General features: G+C 37.3%; 1 protein-coding gene across 1 annotated transcript in view; it reads right to left on the reverse strand.

Moving 5' to 3' along the window:
- Positions 1-16,825, reverse strand: part of LOC121917264 (CD166 antigen-like) — a 188,373-nt gene that overhangs the window by 62,644 nt on the left and 108,904 nt on the right. The window contains exon 2 of the mRNA XM_042443047.1: positions 2,882-2,982. Within this exon, the coding sequence (XP_042298981.1) occupies positions 2,882-2,982 (101 nt within the window). The remainder of the gene's footprint in view (positions 1-2,881; positions 2,983-16,825) is intronic.

Consider the following 16,825-nt stretch of genomic DNA (forward strand, 5'->3'; position numbering starts at 1 on the left):
TACAATAACCTATTACAGAGTTACTATGACAGCATCAGAGGCTAGCTTTTCTAAATTGAATTCATAGAATATTTAACATTCAGTAAAGGTTTTTAGATCATGATAATGTATAAATAAGCACAGTTATCTATATTAGCATATAGAAGCAAAAACAACAGAAACCTTCTGGCAGTTAGACTAACGAATTTATTATGCCACCAGCCTTTGTGAATTACCTTAGCTCAAACTGTATGAACTGTTGTGTTCAAACAGAATATCATAGGTTCAGACACACTGCTGCAATCTTGTTTCCACTTGTCCTCTCAGTGCTTCAGTGCTGCAATTCAGTTCCACAACAAACTCTGGAGGATCAGCAGCTACTGATATGACCTGAAAGTCCTGCTCCTTTCACCTTCTTTGCCACACAGCTGAAGAATATTCAGAGAAATCCAACATCCACAAGCAGAGATGCCTTTTTTGGGTCAACTCCAAAGCATAAAATACATTATGCATTTCCCCCCAAGTTTTACTGGCTTCTTCATCATCATCATCATCATTATTATTATTAACCTTTATTTATAAAGCGCTGTAAATTTACACAGCACTGTACATACAGTCTTTTTAATTAGACGGTTCCCTGCCCTCAGGCTTACAATCTAAAAAGACATGACACAAAAGGAGAAGGGAGTAGTGGTGGGGAAGGAGATGAGGTCCAGCAGTTCCTCTCTACCTCCAAGGCCTGGACCAAGGCAGATGGACTGGAGGGAGGGCTTGGCTTCATAATGGATGGCTAATCTTCATCCAGGGAGGCAAGCGACGATTATGCAAGGCCTGGGAACGCTTAAATTAACATCAGGCAAAGATGTTTAAAAACGTACAGGAGAATAATGGTGACAATGTTAGGCCTACATTCAGTCTGAGATGTTGTCAGTTAAGATAATACAGAGGGATTTCAATAAAGGCAGAGGTTACTCTTATTATTGGCCATGTGAGGACTAGAGACAAAGAGCAATAAAAGACAGCTCTTATTAGCAACAAAAAATTAATTTCCATTGACATCCAGATGTCCCTGTCCTATGTGAAGCTAACAGCTCCTTTTCTTGGGTCATGAATACTGACAGAATATAGGCCTGTGACTCTAACATTGTCACATTTTTCTCTATTGTGGTTTTTAAAAATCTTTGCTTGATGAAGAAGCCAGTGACACTTCAAAAGCTTGCAAAATGTAAGCTATTGCTGCTTGTAGATTTTGGACTTTACCACACTGCTGTCATGCAAGGAACTCTGGAGAGGAGCCAGACCTAGGACAGGGGTTTCGTGTGCTATGCACAAATCCCAGATGCGAACCTCTTTTAGCAGTAAGAAGCTTTTATGAGCATTTCTAGATCCCCAAACATGCAGCAGATGCCACGTAAGAACAAACTACTGGGTCAGTTCATAGAAAAAGATGGTTCCCCAAATTTGAAAGTCATAAAACCAGATTTTCAAGTTCCATGTAAGTGCTGTTGGCCACACCACTTTTTGGAGGGATGTAAAATCTAGGATCTTTCATAAGATATCTTATAGTCATATAGCCTTATAAATTTATGATTTACTATAAAACAAAGAAAAAAAAATAAACCAATTAAATCAAATAAAGAATTAAAATGACTCTTAATAGGTAATTTGTATCAAAAGATACACTAATGGCTTTAAAGAGGATGAGACAAACTAATAGAGAATGCAATCAATGTTAGAAATTTGGGGATAAGAGGAAAATTCCACTGGGAGCATTTTTATTTGGGAGGCATAACTACATTCTTTCCAATTGTTTCTCTGAACCGAAATCCCCTTTTTGTGCAACCAGTCAGTGCTCTGCATCTCAGTAACCATACTTGAAAGCCATAACCAGTTTAATCCTTAGGAGTTCAGGTTGACCAGGGCCAATTCAAGACATCTTGCTTCTTCTAGAACAGACCAGATAACACCCTCTTTCCATTCTATAAGCTAAAGCCAGACTGACCGGCAGCTATCTCTTACATCCATTATGGCAATTGGCTAGCACAGCACACCACACCTCAGAGAGACGTCTAGTTCAGGTGGCCAATGACAGGTTGTGTGGTATACACAGCTCTGTCACCCAACGTAGAAAAACAACCAGAGTGTTGTGGCTGGAATATTCAATAGGGAATTGTGAATGTTCTACTGCCTACCAAAGCCAATCTCATTGCTTTTGGCCACACAGCTGTACTGTACTGGCCTCCACATACTCCTGCCTTGCAACACTGAGATCAAACTGATCTTTCTGTTTTTAAGACTTTATATACTGTTCATATCAACATACATGTACAGAACTCTAAGTCTAACCTAGAAAAACCCATACAGAAAATATCTGTGCTGCTGAATACATTATATATCCCACAGCAGTTTTTTTCTCAACAAAGGTAGTGCAGATTTTTTATTTTGTAGAGCTCTGAATATATGTGAGGTAAAGGAACAACCTCAGCAATCTAATCATCATTCTGCTGTGCCTAAGCTGGGCTCCTTTTATGCACTTTTTGCATTTTTAGATGCAAAATGAAACACGGTAACTGATTCTATGCATTTGCTGAGTATTGCTGCACTGACGATAAAAAATACAGCAATATACAAAACATCCTAAAAGCATATAAACACTATGATAACCTTGTCATCATAATGAAACATTATCTACAAGTGCACAATCACTTTCAAAATGACTAGACAAGTGACTCTTTGAACCTAATGCAAACTTTTAAAAAATCAAGTAAATGTTGTTGTTTTTTTTAAAAAAACTGTCATCACATGCCTTCAAAGTGCATACCATTGAAGAAAATTTTTAGTGATTAACAAATTTCTTCCTGCATTTCAATACTAAAAATATTTAAAAATTAGCTATACTTACATATTTCCATTTCCCAAACATAAGTTCATCAGGAACTTCTAAATGGCAAGGCAAAATAATTGTATCTCCATATACTGTGTTTACTGTGTATAATCCAAGTCCTGTTGAGAAGAAAGAAAAAGAATATTAAGTGGGCTACACTGCAGACAGTGAAAAGAAATATGTGCCTATATTTTAAATGAGTGAGAGTGTATAGTAACAGTCTCAGAACATCCACAGGTTTCACACAGTCTACTTTAAACACAATTAAGTCAACTACATTCAATCTTTTTTCTTTAACTTTCTGCTAAGCAAATTGTGACTAACAAGAAATAATAGCAGTCAAGCGCATTGAATTCCAACATTCACCACTTTATTCCATAGAGGTTAAGATCTGAAGTCTATTTACATAAAATGCAATTTTATTAAAATTGGTTTACAGACAAAATAAATGACCATCATTTCCCCCCATTCAAATTGGTTACCATTTAATAGTTCACTACTTTTATTATTATTTTTAGATTATTTGATTTTATTGAAAAGCAACCTTTTCTTTTTCAACCAACCAAATCAAGATAGATAAATATTTGACTCTGCACATCTTTGATCATGTACCGATACTATCATACTTTAATGACATTAAGAACACTACAGCTTAATAAGCTGCTAATGAAAGATGTGAGTTAATCAGCATATCTTTATTTATTTTGACAAGACTGATTTAGATAAACATTTTAACTATTACGGATGTGGTGACTATTATTTACAGATTTTTAAGAATTTAAAAGAGAGCAAATGTTTTAGGTGGAATAATGGAGGAATCTGGATGATTAGTCTCATAGACTCATGAAGTAGTGTCTAAAGTATGCACTAGAATCTTGATGAATAGGATGTTTTTTTTAAAATCACTACCAACCCTCTGCTTTTGTCTGAAAAGTATGAGATTTATTAGTAGTTTGGCAAGGGACAGACTGATTTAATTGGGCAAGGGCAGCCTTAGGCTCCTCTTGACTCTGCTCTGATAACTATCTACAGCTAGCTTAGCACCTCATTGCCTACTTGTTTTTCTCTCTGTTAGTTTTATAAGATGTGTTCCCTCTCCCAGACAACTGTAAATTTGAGGGGTACGAACTCTGTTTATTTGTTGGGTTTCTAGTACATCACAATAGTGAATCAGTGCTCAGAACTCATGTTTCCAATCACCTCCTAAGCAGTAGATGTAAGTTTCAAAAAATGGCATTTTGAAGAACAAAGAAACTAAAAGTAAAGAGAATGTAAGATCTGCCCAACTAAATCACCTTTCTCAATGGTTAAGTCCCAACTGCCTTTGGGGAGATTTTAAGGATGACTTTTACATTAAGGATTTATTGTTGCAGCATGCCTTCAAGTTGTTTCTGACTTATGGCAACGCAAAAGAAAACCTATCACTGGGTTTTCTTGGCAAGTTTCTTCAGAGGGAGTTTGCAATTGCCATCATCTAAGGCTGAGAGTGTGACTTGCCCAAAGTCACCCAGTGCATTTCCATGGCCAAGCCAGGATTTGAACCTTCTTTTAGTCCAATGCTAAAAGCACTACGTCACACTGGCTCATTAAGGATACATCATTATTTTTCCTTGTCTTATTTGTTATGTGTCTTCATGTCAATTTAATCTTATGGTGATTCTATCCTAGGGTATTCATCATCAAGTAAACTTAGAGGAGATTCGCCTTTTTCTTAGGATAAAAATGGTAATTGTTGGTGAACCATTTTGCATTGTATCTATTCTACAATAATATAATAATACTCTTTTTGAGAGTAAATGTTCTGTAAAGTATTCAAATTTATTTATTTGTTAACTTAAAAACTACCAGAATTCTACAGGGTCACAAATGAGCATAATATAAAGGTATAATCAGTTAAAAAAAACCTTATGATTAATTTATTAAATATGTACGCTTCACAAGCAAGTTCACAGAAAGATGTTTGAGAAGAAATGAGTACAACATATAGCTTATGAAGGGCATGTTTCTCTATGTTTAACAATGGTGCACAGGGATCTTTACTATGAGAATAAAGTTGTTATAAGCACCCAGGAGTGTCCATATTTTTATCCGTGAACAAACATTTGAGGCAAAACAACGTGGGCAACCATAAACTGTGTTCCAGCACAATTCCCATTATGGCCCTCAATTTTACCAGCATTTGTTTAATCTATAGCAGATGACTGGCAATTTTCTGTTGCATGTGAGCAGCCATGCATCCAACCAAAATATTTTCATCATTTTTCATTTTATATTTTGTAATTTGTAATTGTATTTAGTATTCCATTGATATGGTGATCTGACAAATCATTAAACTTGTTGTTGTTTTACTCATCATTTTTTCAGATTAATTTTTGTAAATCTTATCTAACAGTTTAGGTTAAAAATGGTTGGCTTTGTCCACTAGATGGCGATGAAGAAATGTATTTTTCCCCTGACATAAAGCATATATATCAGCTAACATTTAAAGATTAATAAGCATGAGCCTTTTGAAATAAGAACATTAAAAAACTCAGAGGAACAAAGCCAATTTCTAAACATCAATAAGATAGACTGTGAAGAAGCAGGGGAAAGAATGCCATTTCTAGTTTTATACAGTACTTGAAATCCTAAAGTTAGTTTTGATACAATGCCAGAAAAAAAAGAAAAAGAAAAATCTTTCAAGACTTCTCGCTGTTGACAAATTACATTGCAGTATTGCTTTTAAGAGAGAGAGAAAGAGAGGGAGGGAGAGAAATTTGAGATGTTGCACCAGGACAAACTGAGATCAGCAACAGAACATTGTTTCACACCAGATAAAAGGGAGGGTTATTATTTGCTTTCCTGCTAATGTACACTAAATGTCACCACGAGAGAAAAAAAAAATCCCTTGTCCTGTGGGAGTTTTACTGTTGATCTTTCCCCTATACTTTCAAACAATACATTTTAAACCCTCCAACCCAAGTTGCTAGGAAAACAAGTGTACATGACTAAACAGTCAGTACACATCTGCAGGCATAGGAATGAAACTGCTTTTCGTCAAACGAGCCAGGAGAGATTAACAATATTCAGCCTATGACAGCACTTGCATGGTTGGCCACTTGTATGGTTGGCCACAGATTTTTTATGAACCCTTGAACTTAGCAAAGTGAGGCAGCTTAAAAAGAAATGCAACCAGATACTTGTGTGCAAATGTCAGCTTCATTCAAATGTAGTTTGCTTCTATATTATACACAAATTTATTCACTAATACTGCTGCCTGATCCTGGAAGCTATGCAGAGTCTGCCCTAGTTAATACCTGGATGGCGGACCACCAACAAATAGCAGGTGCTGTATCTATTTTTCAGAAGAAGGAACTGGCAAAACCATCTCTAAATATTCCTTGCTCAAGAAAACCCTGTGAAATTCTTGGGATTGCCATAGGTCGACATGTGACTTCAACACATACTCTCTCTCACACACACCCACTAAAAACTAGCAGATTTGCCATGGCATAAGCTTTCTCAGATCACAGAAATCTTATTTTTAGTTATTAGGTTTGTTTGTATGAAAATATTAGTAATCAACGGCATATTTATCAAATAAGTAGATTTCATGGGAAAAAACAAAACAAAAACATATATGGCTACAAAAATAAAGAATATGAATTGACTACAATGCTAAGAAAATACTCATAATACTCGTAATTCACATCAAACACATTCTGATCATGAACTGATCTTTTTCAAAAATTTCATAACATCAAATTGGTCATAGGCACATATAGGGGGGGAAATGAACTTTGCCTCAGCCAAAGAAAAATAGTAAAGAAACGAGGGTATCAACAGTTAAAGGCCACTCTCTTACTGACATCAAGGTAGAATATCAGTGTCTCTCTTTCACACTACATAATTATATCATTTTCATGCCACTTCATCTGTTCTAGTGGATCCTATGGAACCCTCAGATTTCTAGTTTGGTGAAGCCTTAGAGATCTCTGGAAAAGATTTTAACTATCCTAAGAAATCCTATAGTATCCTAGAAATTCCAGGATACTATAGGATGGGGCCATGACAGTTAAAGTAATATCAAAGATTTATAATTGTCTAAGGTGAAAAAGTCCTGTCTGCAACATGACAACACCAAGAACTGATGTATCAATGCACACATACACACACACAGTGCCATGGCACTATGTAGGACCTAAACACATACAAGTTAGGCAAAGTGCTCCTTTCTTGGCTCAGAGGATAACACTTCATGCATCTTATGATATATTTTCTAGCCCACAAGTCTTATACAATAGTATGCTTGGGACTTAAAGGCACTTAAATGAAATCCTATGAATTACATAATAGGTGTCAGTATCCCATTAGAGTTCTGCAACCAAGTTTGTTGTTGTTAGCTGGCCCTGAGCTGACCTTGACTCATGGTGGTCTTATGGATGAGACATCCTCACAACCCTCTGTTATTTTCTTTCTATCAACTTTCTTCACTCTCCAACTCTCACATCTGTACATAATCATGACCTGAAGAATCCTCACTTTGGTGTTCAGAGTTATATCTTTACACTTAGGATCTTGTCCAGTTCTTTCACAGCTGCCCTTCCCAATCTAGTCTTCTTATTATTTCTTAACTATAGTCATCAGCATTTTGCTGAATATTTGATCTCAGGTATGGGAACGATTTGACTATTTCAAATTTCTCATTATCTAGGATCAATTAATGTAGATCTTCTGTGGTCATTATTTTTGTTTTCTTGATGTTCAACATTAAACTGACCTGGGCACTTTCCTCCTTGACATTCTTCAGTAATTGCTCCAGGTCTTTGTTGGTTTCTGTTAGTAGTATTGGGTTGTCTGTATATCTTAGATTGTTAATGTTCATTCCCCCAATCTTCACTCCTTCTGCTTCTTTGTCTATGCATACCGGTTGAATAAATAGGGTGATAGCAGCCTTGTCTGACCCCTTTGCCAATTGGGAACTATTCTGTTTCTCTGTATTCAGTTCTAACAGCAGCCTCTTGTCCTGAATGCATCAGGACAATCAAATTTATGGCGCTTCCATTTTCTTGAGAGCATTCCATAGCTTTCCATGATCCAGGACATATTATGCAAATAATCTACAGCACTACTGATTTTTTAAAAACCTTATCCTAGTGCAATGGGAGTAGCTTGGCAGTAGCCTTTGTTTAACCAACAACTACTGTATATACAGTCAGCCCGCCCCATAGTTGGGCTTGCTTTCCATGGATTTGAGCTGATGTGGAAGGCAAGCCCTGGCAGAAGTAATGGGGCACGTACTTGCACGCCGCCATGAGCACGTGCCCCATTATTTTCTAAGGGGCTTGAGCATATGCTCTTTTCCCCATACGCAGGGTGTGTGTGTCCAGAACAGATCTCTCGCATTTAGGGAGGATGGACTGTACTCATGTATGTCTAGAAATTTAAGTCAAAAAAATTACCCAAAAACCTGGGTTAACTTATTCATGGGTCAATCTAAGTACTATATCTTAACTTAAAAACAGGAATGATCCCCTGGTGAAAGGCAAGACTATAATGTTCTGGAAGCACTGGCCCCCTCTACTCTGTCACCCACCCAGTTTAAGAGTGAGTACAGTTATGCCTGCTGTAATTTTGTAAGTTCTTTGGCATTGTTTTCTTTTGCTTCATCTTTTGCTTTAGATCCTTTGCTATGTGCCCATACGTTTTACCCTTGACTTAGCCACAGGTCATATCAAAATCCACAATTTTGGGCCCAAAACTTATCTTTGACTTATACATGAGGTTGATGTATAGTCTGTTGAGTATATACGGTAAATGCTTCCTCTTACTTATGTGGTGATGGACCTTAAATCTGCTATTTATCTAAAACTAACATTTTTCTCAGAGATCATTACTAAAACAGGGTCTCTAATATGACATTTAGAAAGCAGAAAAGGTGATAAAATTCAGTTCTTAGTAGTGTTGGAGAAAAGTTTATAACTTCAGTATTCAGAAATACATGTTGCTTGTGGATACTGAAAATACTGAATTATGTACTGTATATAGAAAGCATACATTCAGAGAAAGCATATAGAATAAATGGAGCCAAGGGAATACTACTGGCCAAATGAACTAAGTGACAATACGGCAGGGCTGAATGTCATATAAATACAGATTGTATATGTATATATAGAGATATAAATTCCAAAAAACTGTTATTCTCCTTTAAAAAATACTATTACTTTTAGCATTACTATAAAATTCCAAATGTGTATGCTTGGTAGTATTCATCCTGAAAGACAGGTTACTATTACCTGGGAATGACATTAACATGCCCCAAACAACATCATGAATTCAAGATATGTGGGATGAGAGCCAGCATCTGCCAGATCTACATTCAACAGTTTATTCACTGGATTTCAGAGGGAGTATTTGCATCACATGAAAAGCTAATGATCTGCAGCAACCCTGGTTTATCTTAAATGAGCAGCATGCTAGTGCATTGTTTGACCACTCCTGTTTGCAGCAGGATAAGTTAAACAAAACATGGGGTACACATCACAGGTGTTTTGTTTTCCTGTTGTCTGGCAGCAAGAAGCCTCCCTTCTCTGGTTTGTTCCCTCTCAGTAACCCAGAGAAAAAAAAGGTAAAAACAAACTCTAGTTCCTCACCAGAGAAAAAGCTGCTGTAATAATAAATCAACAATCAGCTACTGAACACAGTCCAGTGATTTCTTTGACAATTCTCACTGCAAGTAGGAGAGACTGAGCAGCATACACCAGCATGGTGGCTGACTAGGGTAAGCCAGGGGTCCAATGGATCTGTTCATATAGCTACAAAATGTTCACATGGCAATGAAATATTCATATGGAATAATGTACCTGATTAATGTAATGTAAATACTCATGTGTAAATCTAGAAATTTTAGTCAAAAACTGATCCCAAAAACCTGAGACAATTTATTCACAGTTCAATGTAAGTACAGTGCTTTAACTCTTTTTTTTTTTTAAAGGAACTATCTCCTGATGAAAGGCAAGAGTGTAATCTGTCCTGGAAGCTCTGATCAGTCATTGGAGGTTGTGAGCACAAACAGTTATGCCTGCTGGAATTTTGTTATTAGCATTGTTTTCTTTTGATTCATCCTTTAGATCCTTTGTTACATGCCCCTAGGTTTTATCTTCAATGTATCCATAGATCTTATCAAAATTCATAACTTTTGCTCCAAAACCTGCCCACAACATACAAATGAGGTCGACTTATAGTCAGTTATACAGTTGTCCCTTCCGATTTGTGATGGATGTAGTTTTGGGCATGTTAATGTCATTCCCAGGTAATAGTGACCTGTCTTTCAGGATGAATACCACCAAGCATACACATTTGGAAATTTATAGTAGTGCTAAAAGTAATAGTATTTTAAAAAGGAGAATAATAGGTTTTTTTTGGGGGGAGGGTTGATACTGAGGAAAGTGGTGATTTAAATTAATACAAGTTGACATTGTTTTGTACTCACTAAACTGAGAATTAGCTCTGGGATAGTTTCTTGTTCTTCTCCACATCTTTAAACTGAGTATATACTACTTATCTTGAATAAGGCTTTGCATCAGTCACTCTGAACAGTGTTTTATGTAGATTTGTTTTTTGATGAGTAGAAAAATACATCTTTTTAAAAAATGTCAAAAAATAAACTTGGTTACCGTTTGAAAAAACATTTTTTCATGTCAAAAATTCAGATTTCAATAAGAAAAATGTGGGCTAGACAAAGGAACTGTTAAATGGATCTGTAATTGGTTGACCAGCCGAACCCAAAGGGAGCTCAACAATGGCTCCTTTTCATCCTGGAGAGAAGTGACCAGTGGGGTCCCACAGGGGTCTGTCCTGGGCCCAGTGTTATTCAACATCTTTATCAATGACCTGGATGACAGAATTGGGAGCATAGTTATCAAATTTGCAGATGATACCAAATTAGGGGGAATAGCTAATACCCCAGAGGACAGGATCAAGATTCAAAATGACCTGAATAGACTAGAAAGCTGGGCCAAAGCTAACAAAATGAAATTCAACATGGAGAAATGTAAGGTATTGCACTTAGGGCAGAAAAATAAAATGCACAGATATAGGATGGGTGACACCTGACTGAATGAAACTACGTGTGAAAGGGATCTAGGAGTCCAAGTAGACCACAAGTTGAACATGAGTGAACAGTGTGATGCGGCAGCTAAAAAGGCCAATGCTATTTTAGGCTGCATCAATAGAAATATAGTGTCTAGATCAAGAGAAGTAATAGTGCCACTGTATTCTGCTCTGGTCAGGCCCCACCTAGAATATTGTGTCCGGTTCTGGGCGCCACAATTCAGAAAGGACATTGAGAAACTGGAGTGTGTCCAAATGGTGAAGGGTCTGGAAACCATGTCCTATGAGGAACGACTTAGGGAGCTGGGGATGTTTAGCCTGGAGAAAAGAAGGTTAAGAGGTGATATGATAGCCCTGTTTAAATATTTGAAAGGATGTCATGTTGAAGAGGGAGCAAGCTTGTTTTCTGCTGCTCCAGAGAACAGGACCCGGAACAATGGATGCAAGCTACAGGAAAAGAGATTCCACCTGAACATTAGGAGGGACTTCCTGACAGTTAGGGCTGTTCGACAATGGAATGCACTCCCTCGGAGGGTGATAGAGTCTCCTTCCTTGGAGGTCTTTAAACAGAGGCTGGATGGCCATCTGTCAGGGATGCTTTGATTTGGATTTCCTGCATGGCAGGGGGTTGGACTGGATGGCCCTTGCGGTCTCTTCCAACTCTATGATTCTATGATTCTATGAAAAGAGATTCCACCTTAACATTAGGAGGAACTTCCTAACAGTAAGGGCTGTTTGACAGTGGAATGCACTCCCTCGGAGGGTGATAGAGTCTCCTTCCTTGGAGGTCTTTAAACAGAGGCTGGATGGCCATCTGTCAGGGATGCTTTGATTTGGATTTCCTGCATGGCAGAGGGTTGGACTGGATGGCCCTAGTGGTCTCTTCCAACTCTACGATTCTATGATTCTATGAAAACTGAAACTTTGCTTAGTTCTGTTTATAGTTATGAGCAAGACTGTGGGGCAAATCAGACCAGCAGCTTCAGCCGGTTTTGGGGCAGTGTGAGGACATGGCCTTCAGATGATGCATGCCACAATGCCACCCCCAAGTGAAAGTCATGCCACCCGCCTGACCACATTGCAGGCAGCACTGCAGCATTCCAACAGTGCAGTGTTTACATGCAACATGCCACAGGAGCACCAAAAAACCACTGCTGCAGCTTCAGTGCAAAAAGGAGCAGCATTTGCAGCTTCTTTTTGCATGGGAAAAAAGCCATATCAGGGCCATGGTGTGCAATTCCCACAGCCCTGACTCAAAGGGGCAGTGTCAAGCTGCCCCTATATGGCCATCTGTTTCAGCCCCATTATAGGATTTAAGACTTAAATCAAGCTAAAGACTATCAAACAATAGGAGCAAACACATTTTCTTCCGTCCTGTGGAGGAAGTAGGGGATTAGATTAGAAGTAGGGGAGTTGCCCCTTTGGGGGGAACAAGGGAGCATTTGGCTGGTAAAGGAGGGAATACTTTAATATATTGTAACACAGTTAATTTAACTATATTTTGATGGTGATATTTTAGTTAAGGTAAGGGGATGAATTTTTAGTTGTGTATATGTTATGGAATTGTTTTTACATTTTTGTAAACCACCTTGATCCTTTGGAAAGGCGGTATATAAGTAAAATTTATTATTATTATTATTATTATTATTATTATTATTATTATTATTATTATTATTCATCAGACAATTAGTATGACTTAGTAATACTTGTATATATACTTTGATATATCTGCTACTGAAATACTGGAAGCTTCTAGGATCAAAAGGTCATCTTAATGAAAATGTTAGAGCAAATGTACTATTTTGTGTACCTGCCTGGGCATGGTTTGTCAGAAAAGCAATACATCTCATTCTTTGTGAAGTATCTGGTATAACAAGACACCATAATTAAAGCATCATTAATTGCTTGGTTGCAGGGGCATGTGAAAGTGGGTGAAAAAAGAATGGAAACAAGTTATGACAGAAGCATTTTTGAGGAAAAGGAATTGATAACAAATTTACTTACAGCAGTGAGATTATTCATAGCAAGACTTGGGAAAACAAAAATAAAGGTAGAATTGGAGGACTGGTATAAAGAAATATGGAAATTAGCAATTAATGACAAATTAACATGCAAATTGAAAGTAAGGAAAGGACTATGTAAAAGAAATGATTTTGATGAGATATGCAGAAAATTTATTGAAAAACTATTAAGAAAAGAAGATGGAAATTACCTCCACGAGATCAAATGAAATTTTGGATGGAATGGCTCTGGGGAAGGGGAGCACTGAGGTGGTATATAAAATGTATTTAGATATAATATGGATTGTACATGTTTAAAATATGAAATCAAATGATAACATTTAATAAAATTAAAAAATTAACCTAAAAAAAGAAGACAAAGCATTCTTAAAATCGGGGGATACAAGCAGAGCTTTAAAAATGCTATCAGAAACGTGACATATTTTTGAAATGTTTCCCCAAATTCTGTAAGTTCAAAAATTAAAATGGCATGCTTAGGTCCATCTGAGATTCCTTTTGTCTTGGTTTATCAGCACTGGTTCACTCCTGGATATTCCTTGAAAATTCAGAGAACAAAACTATTTTGTTTTTTTTCCTGTAAACTGAATAGCTTGGCTTCATTAGCAGAATACAATATGGTGGTTTTTGGTTTGTTTGTTTTTTTCCAAATTGCATCGTGTTCCTGCTAATTCCTTGTTAGCCTTTGCATGTGGAAAACCATGTTATAGGTATATTAAGCCAAAGGTCCCACATTCCATACCATTTTTAAAAAAACAAATTATTCATCTATGATATCCACTTCTCCAAAAGTGGTACCCTGCTAGCATTTAAATGTGCTTTTTCTGAATTGTCAGAATTAACTATAGTAAGAAAGGCTAAATGACTTGCTTACTTTGTGTAAATATTTTATTATCCAGTACAGATTCTGCTGTGAACAGAAAAGGAATTCCTTTCATCTGTTTTTCCATATAACCTCTAGGGATATTGCATATGCGCGTGTATCTGCATATGCATTTTTGTACCTATGTGTGACCAGCATTATGGGAAAATAATGACAAGAAGTACATACTTTTTCAGAATTGAGGAGGGTGAAACAGTATCAGCAAAGTGGAATAAGTGGCACTGGAAGTGTGGGTTTTGTAAGTAATACAAAAAAGGGTACTAGCATGAATGCAAAAGCATTCATAAATAGCATGGCAACAATAGCATGCAGTGCAGATGTTAAATTTTTTAAAGGAACCAGGTCAATTAACAGTTGGTTCTGAAATGACTGAGGAGATGATGCATTCTGGAATTATTTTCAGCAAGTTATTTTTTAGTTAAAGGCAAATGAGATCCTACAGGAAGCTATAAAAACTATAAAAACACCAAGACAGCAGGGCCTTCTTCAGTTGAAACCTCACCAAATCTCAACTTTTTTTTTTGCATTTAAAGGAATCAAGGGGAAAAGTAATTTTTAGATAGCTTCCTGCAGACTCTCCAATAGCCTAAGAAAGGGCTGTGGCTCTTCAAATGTTGGATTATAACTTCAAGAAGTCCCATGCAGCTTCCTTTTCCCCTGACAGCACCTGCAACAAGACATTCTCCTTGTCCCCACCCCATCCCATATGAGACTGTTCTGGGGGGGGGGGTGTCCCAGTTTTCCAAAGGCATATAGAGGCTATGGGAGAGGAAATATGTCTCAAATTATGGAATGTACCATAAAACTAGTCTGTCATCAAGGACTTCAGAAACACCAAACACCAACTCCTATCTTTCTACCACTGAATTTCGAATTTCATCAAAATTGACCCAGCTCCCAAAATAAGATGTCAGTGTGTGTGTGTGTGTGTGTGTACCAAACAACTCAATTATATTGGCCCAATATTAATAGTGATGTAAAGCTGCTTTGAAGTCTGGCTTCTTTGATTTTCTGACATTTTGATATGTGTGTATGAGAAATAAAAACACAGAAACACACATATGGCTAATACTATTTTGCAACCTGTTTCTTGAGAAAAATGTAATCCGATCCTTCCAGCAACAATGAATAATAACTGTAATCCAGGTACCTGCTCCTATTTAACCAAGAATTACCTTGCGCTCTGAGACCCCAAAATAAAAAAGATGCATGCTTGGCATGCTTATAGAGACATGCTTCATGCCTTTATATTTAAGGTTTAATTACAAAGCTCCTCTTTCACCTTCAAAGCTCCATCAATGGTGTAGCATGCTGTACAAACAGCCATAAACAATATTTTCTTCACCATTTTCATCTCTCAAAACAATGCCCTCCAACTAGAATTGATGACACAGGACAAAATTATTGGGGTAAAACTGGCCAGAACATTATTAACAAATTGTGATGCAACAGCAAATGTGAAAAGCAGGCACTTGTGTGGGAAAGGATTGTTAAGCCAAGACTTCCCAAATTAGAAACTCCCTGGGTCTGAATTGCGTTTTGACTTTTTTCAACAATTTTGTTCAAAAATCTGTTGTTCTCCATAAGGAGACATTGGTAAGAAATGATGATGATGATGATGATGATGATGATGATGATGATGATCATTATCATCGACAGCCAGCATGGCGTAGTATAAGTATTGCACTACAACTCTGGAGAACAGGGGTCCAATCCCTGCTTGGCCATGGAAATCTACTGGGTGACCTTGAGCAAGTCATACTGTTAAAGCTACAGAAGAAGGTGAAGAGAAACCCTTCACAATAAACCCCATGATGTCTTAAGGTCATTGTACATCGGAAACAACCTGAAGACACACAACAACAACAACAACATTATCTTCCACAAGAGTTAAAAGGAAGCAAACCTCATCTCAACAGTGTCAACTGGCACCACGTGGGGTGGAGCACCTAGGTCTGTGGTGGTGAACCTATGGCACATATGCTTCTCTGGCACACAAAGTCATTTAGGAGGGCATGCAGCAAGACAGAAGGGTAGGAGAAGAGGAGGAACATGTTTGTCCCCTCCCGTGCCTTTAGCTGCCTCTCTGGAGACAGTTAAAGGCCTGGGAGGGCAGAGGGGAGAAGAGCAACAGGCATGCTCCACTGAGGAATCCTACCTTTAGTGTTCAGTTATATATCTTTATGACCTTAACTAGTTCCTTCATAACTGTCCATTCTCAGGTTTCTTATTTCCTGACTGTTGTCTCCATTCTGATCAATGTTTGATCCAAGGTCCAGGAACTCTTTAACTATTTTGCTTTTCTCATTGACGAGGTTGAATTTGTAGTTCCTATGTGGTAATTATTTTTGTTTTCTTTGTGTTCAGCATTAAACCTGACTTTGCACTTTCTCCTTTTATCTTGGTTAGTAATTGTTCCAAGTCTGTGGTATTTTCTGCTATTAGTATGGTGCCAGCCGCATGTCTTAGATTGGAGATGTTCCTTCCTCCTTTCTTCATATTTCTCATATTTCGCCTAAATGTCATATGTAAATTTTATTGAAATAAATGACACAGGCATATGCTTAACTTTGTAATTCAATTTTTGGAAACTGTGACTGGATAGTATAACATATAGAGATTTTGGCGATAATACGTGCCCCATGTTTATAGTTATTCCCATTGAAGATATACCATGATGTGTAAATTGTTCCATGTGACTTCATTTTGGCAGGCTTCTACCACCTGTATTCAGTAAAAGCAATCAACTGTAATTTGTCAATTGGAATTCCTTCAACATAGTCTTTGAATGTTAAAACTAAAACTCTTCTGTTCTGTTTAGGATGCTATAATAAAAAATATTAATTTTCAAGCTGCTATTGACACACAGCATTTATCTTGTCCTGCTGCCTCAGCATAATTGAACATCTTCAACTGATTAGCTATTATAAGATGGCACAAAAGAAATGAGGTGGAAACCAAATTGTTAGC

Source organism: Sceloporus undulatus, unplaced genomic scaffold (assembly GCF_019175285.1).
Source record: "Sceloporus undulatus isolate JIND9_A2432 ecotype Alabama unplaced genomic scaffold, SceUnd_v1.1 scaffold_13, whole genome shotgun sequence".
In the NCBI taxonomy this organism is placed as follows: domain Eukaryota; kingdom Metazoa; phylum Chordata; class Lepidosauria; order Squamata; family Phrynosomatidae; genus Sceloporus; species Sceloporus undulatus.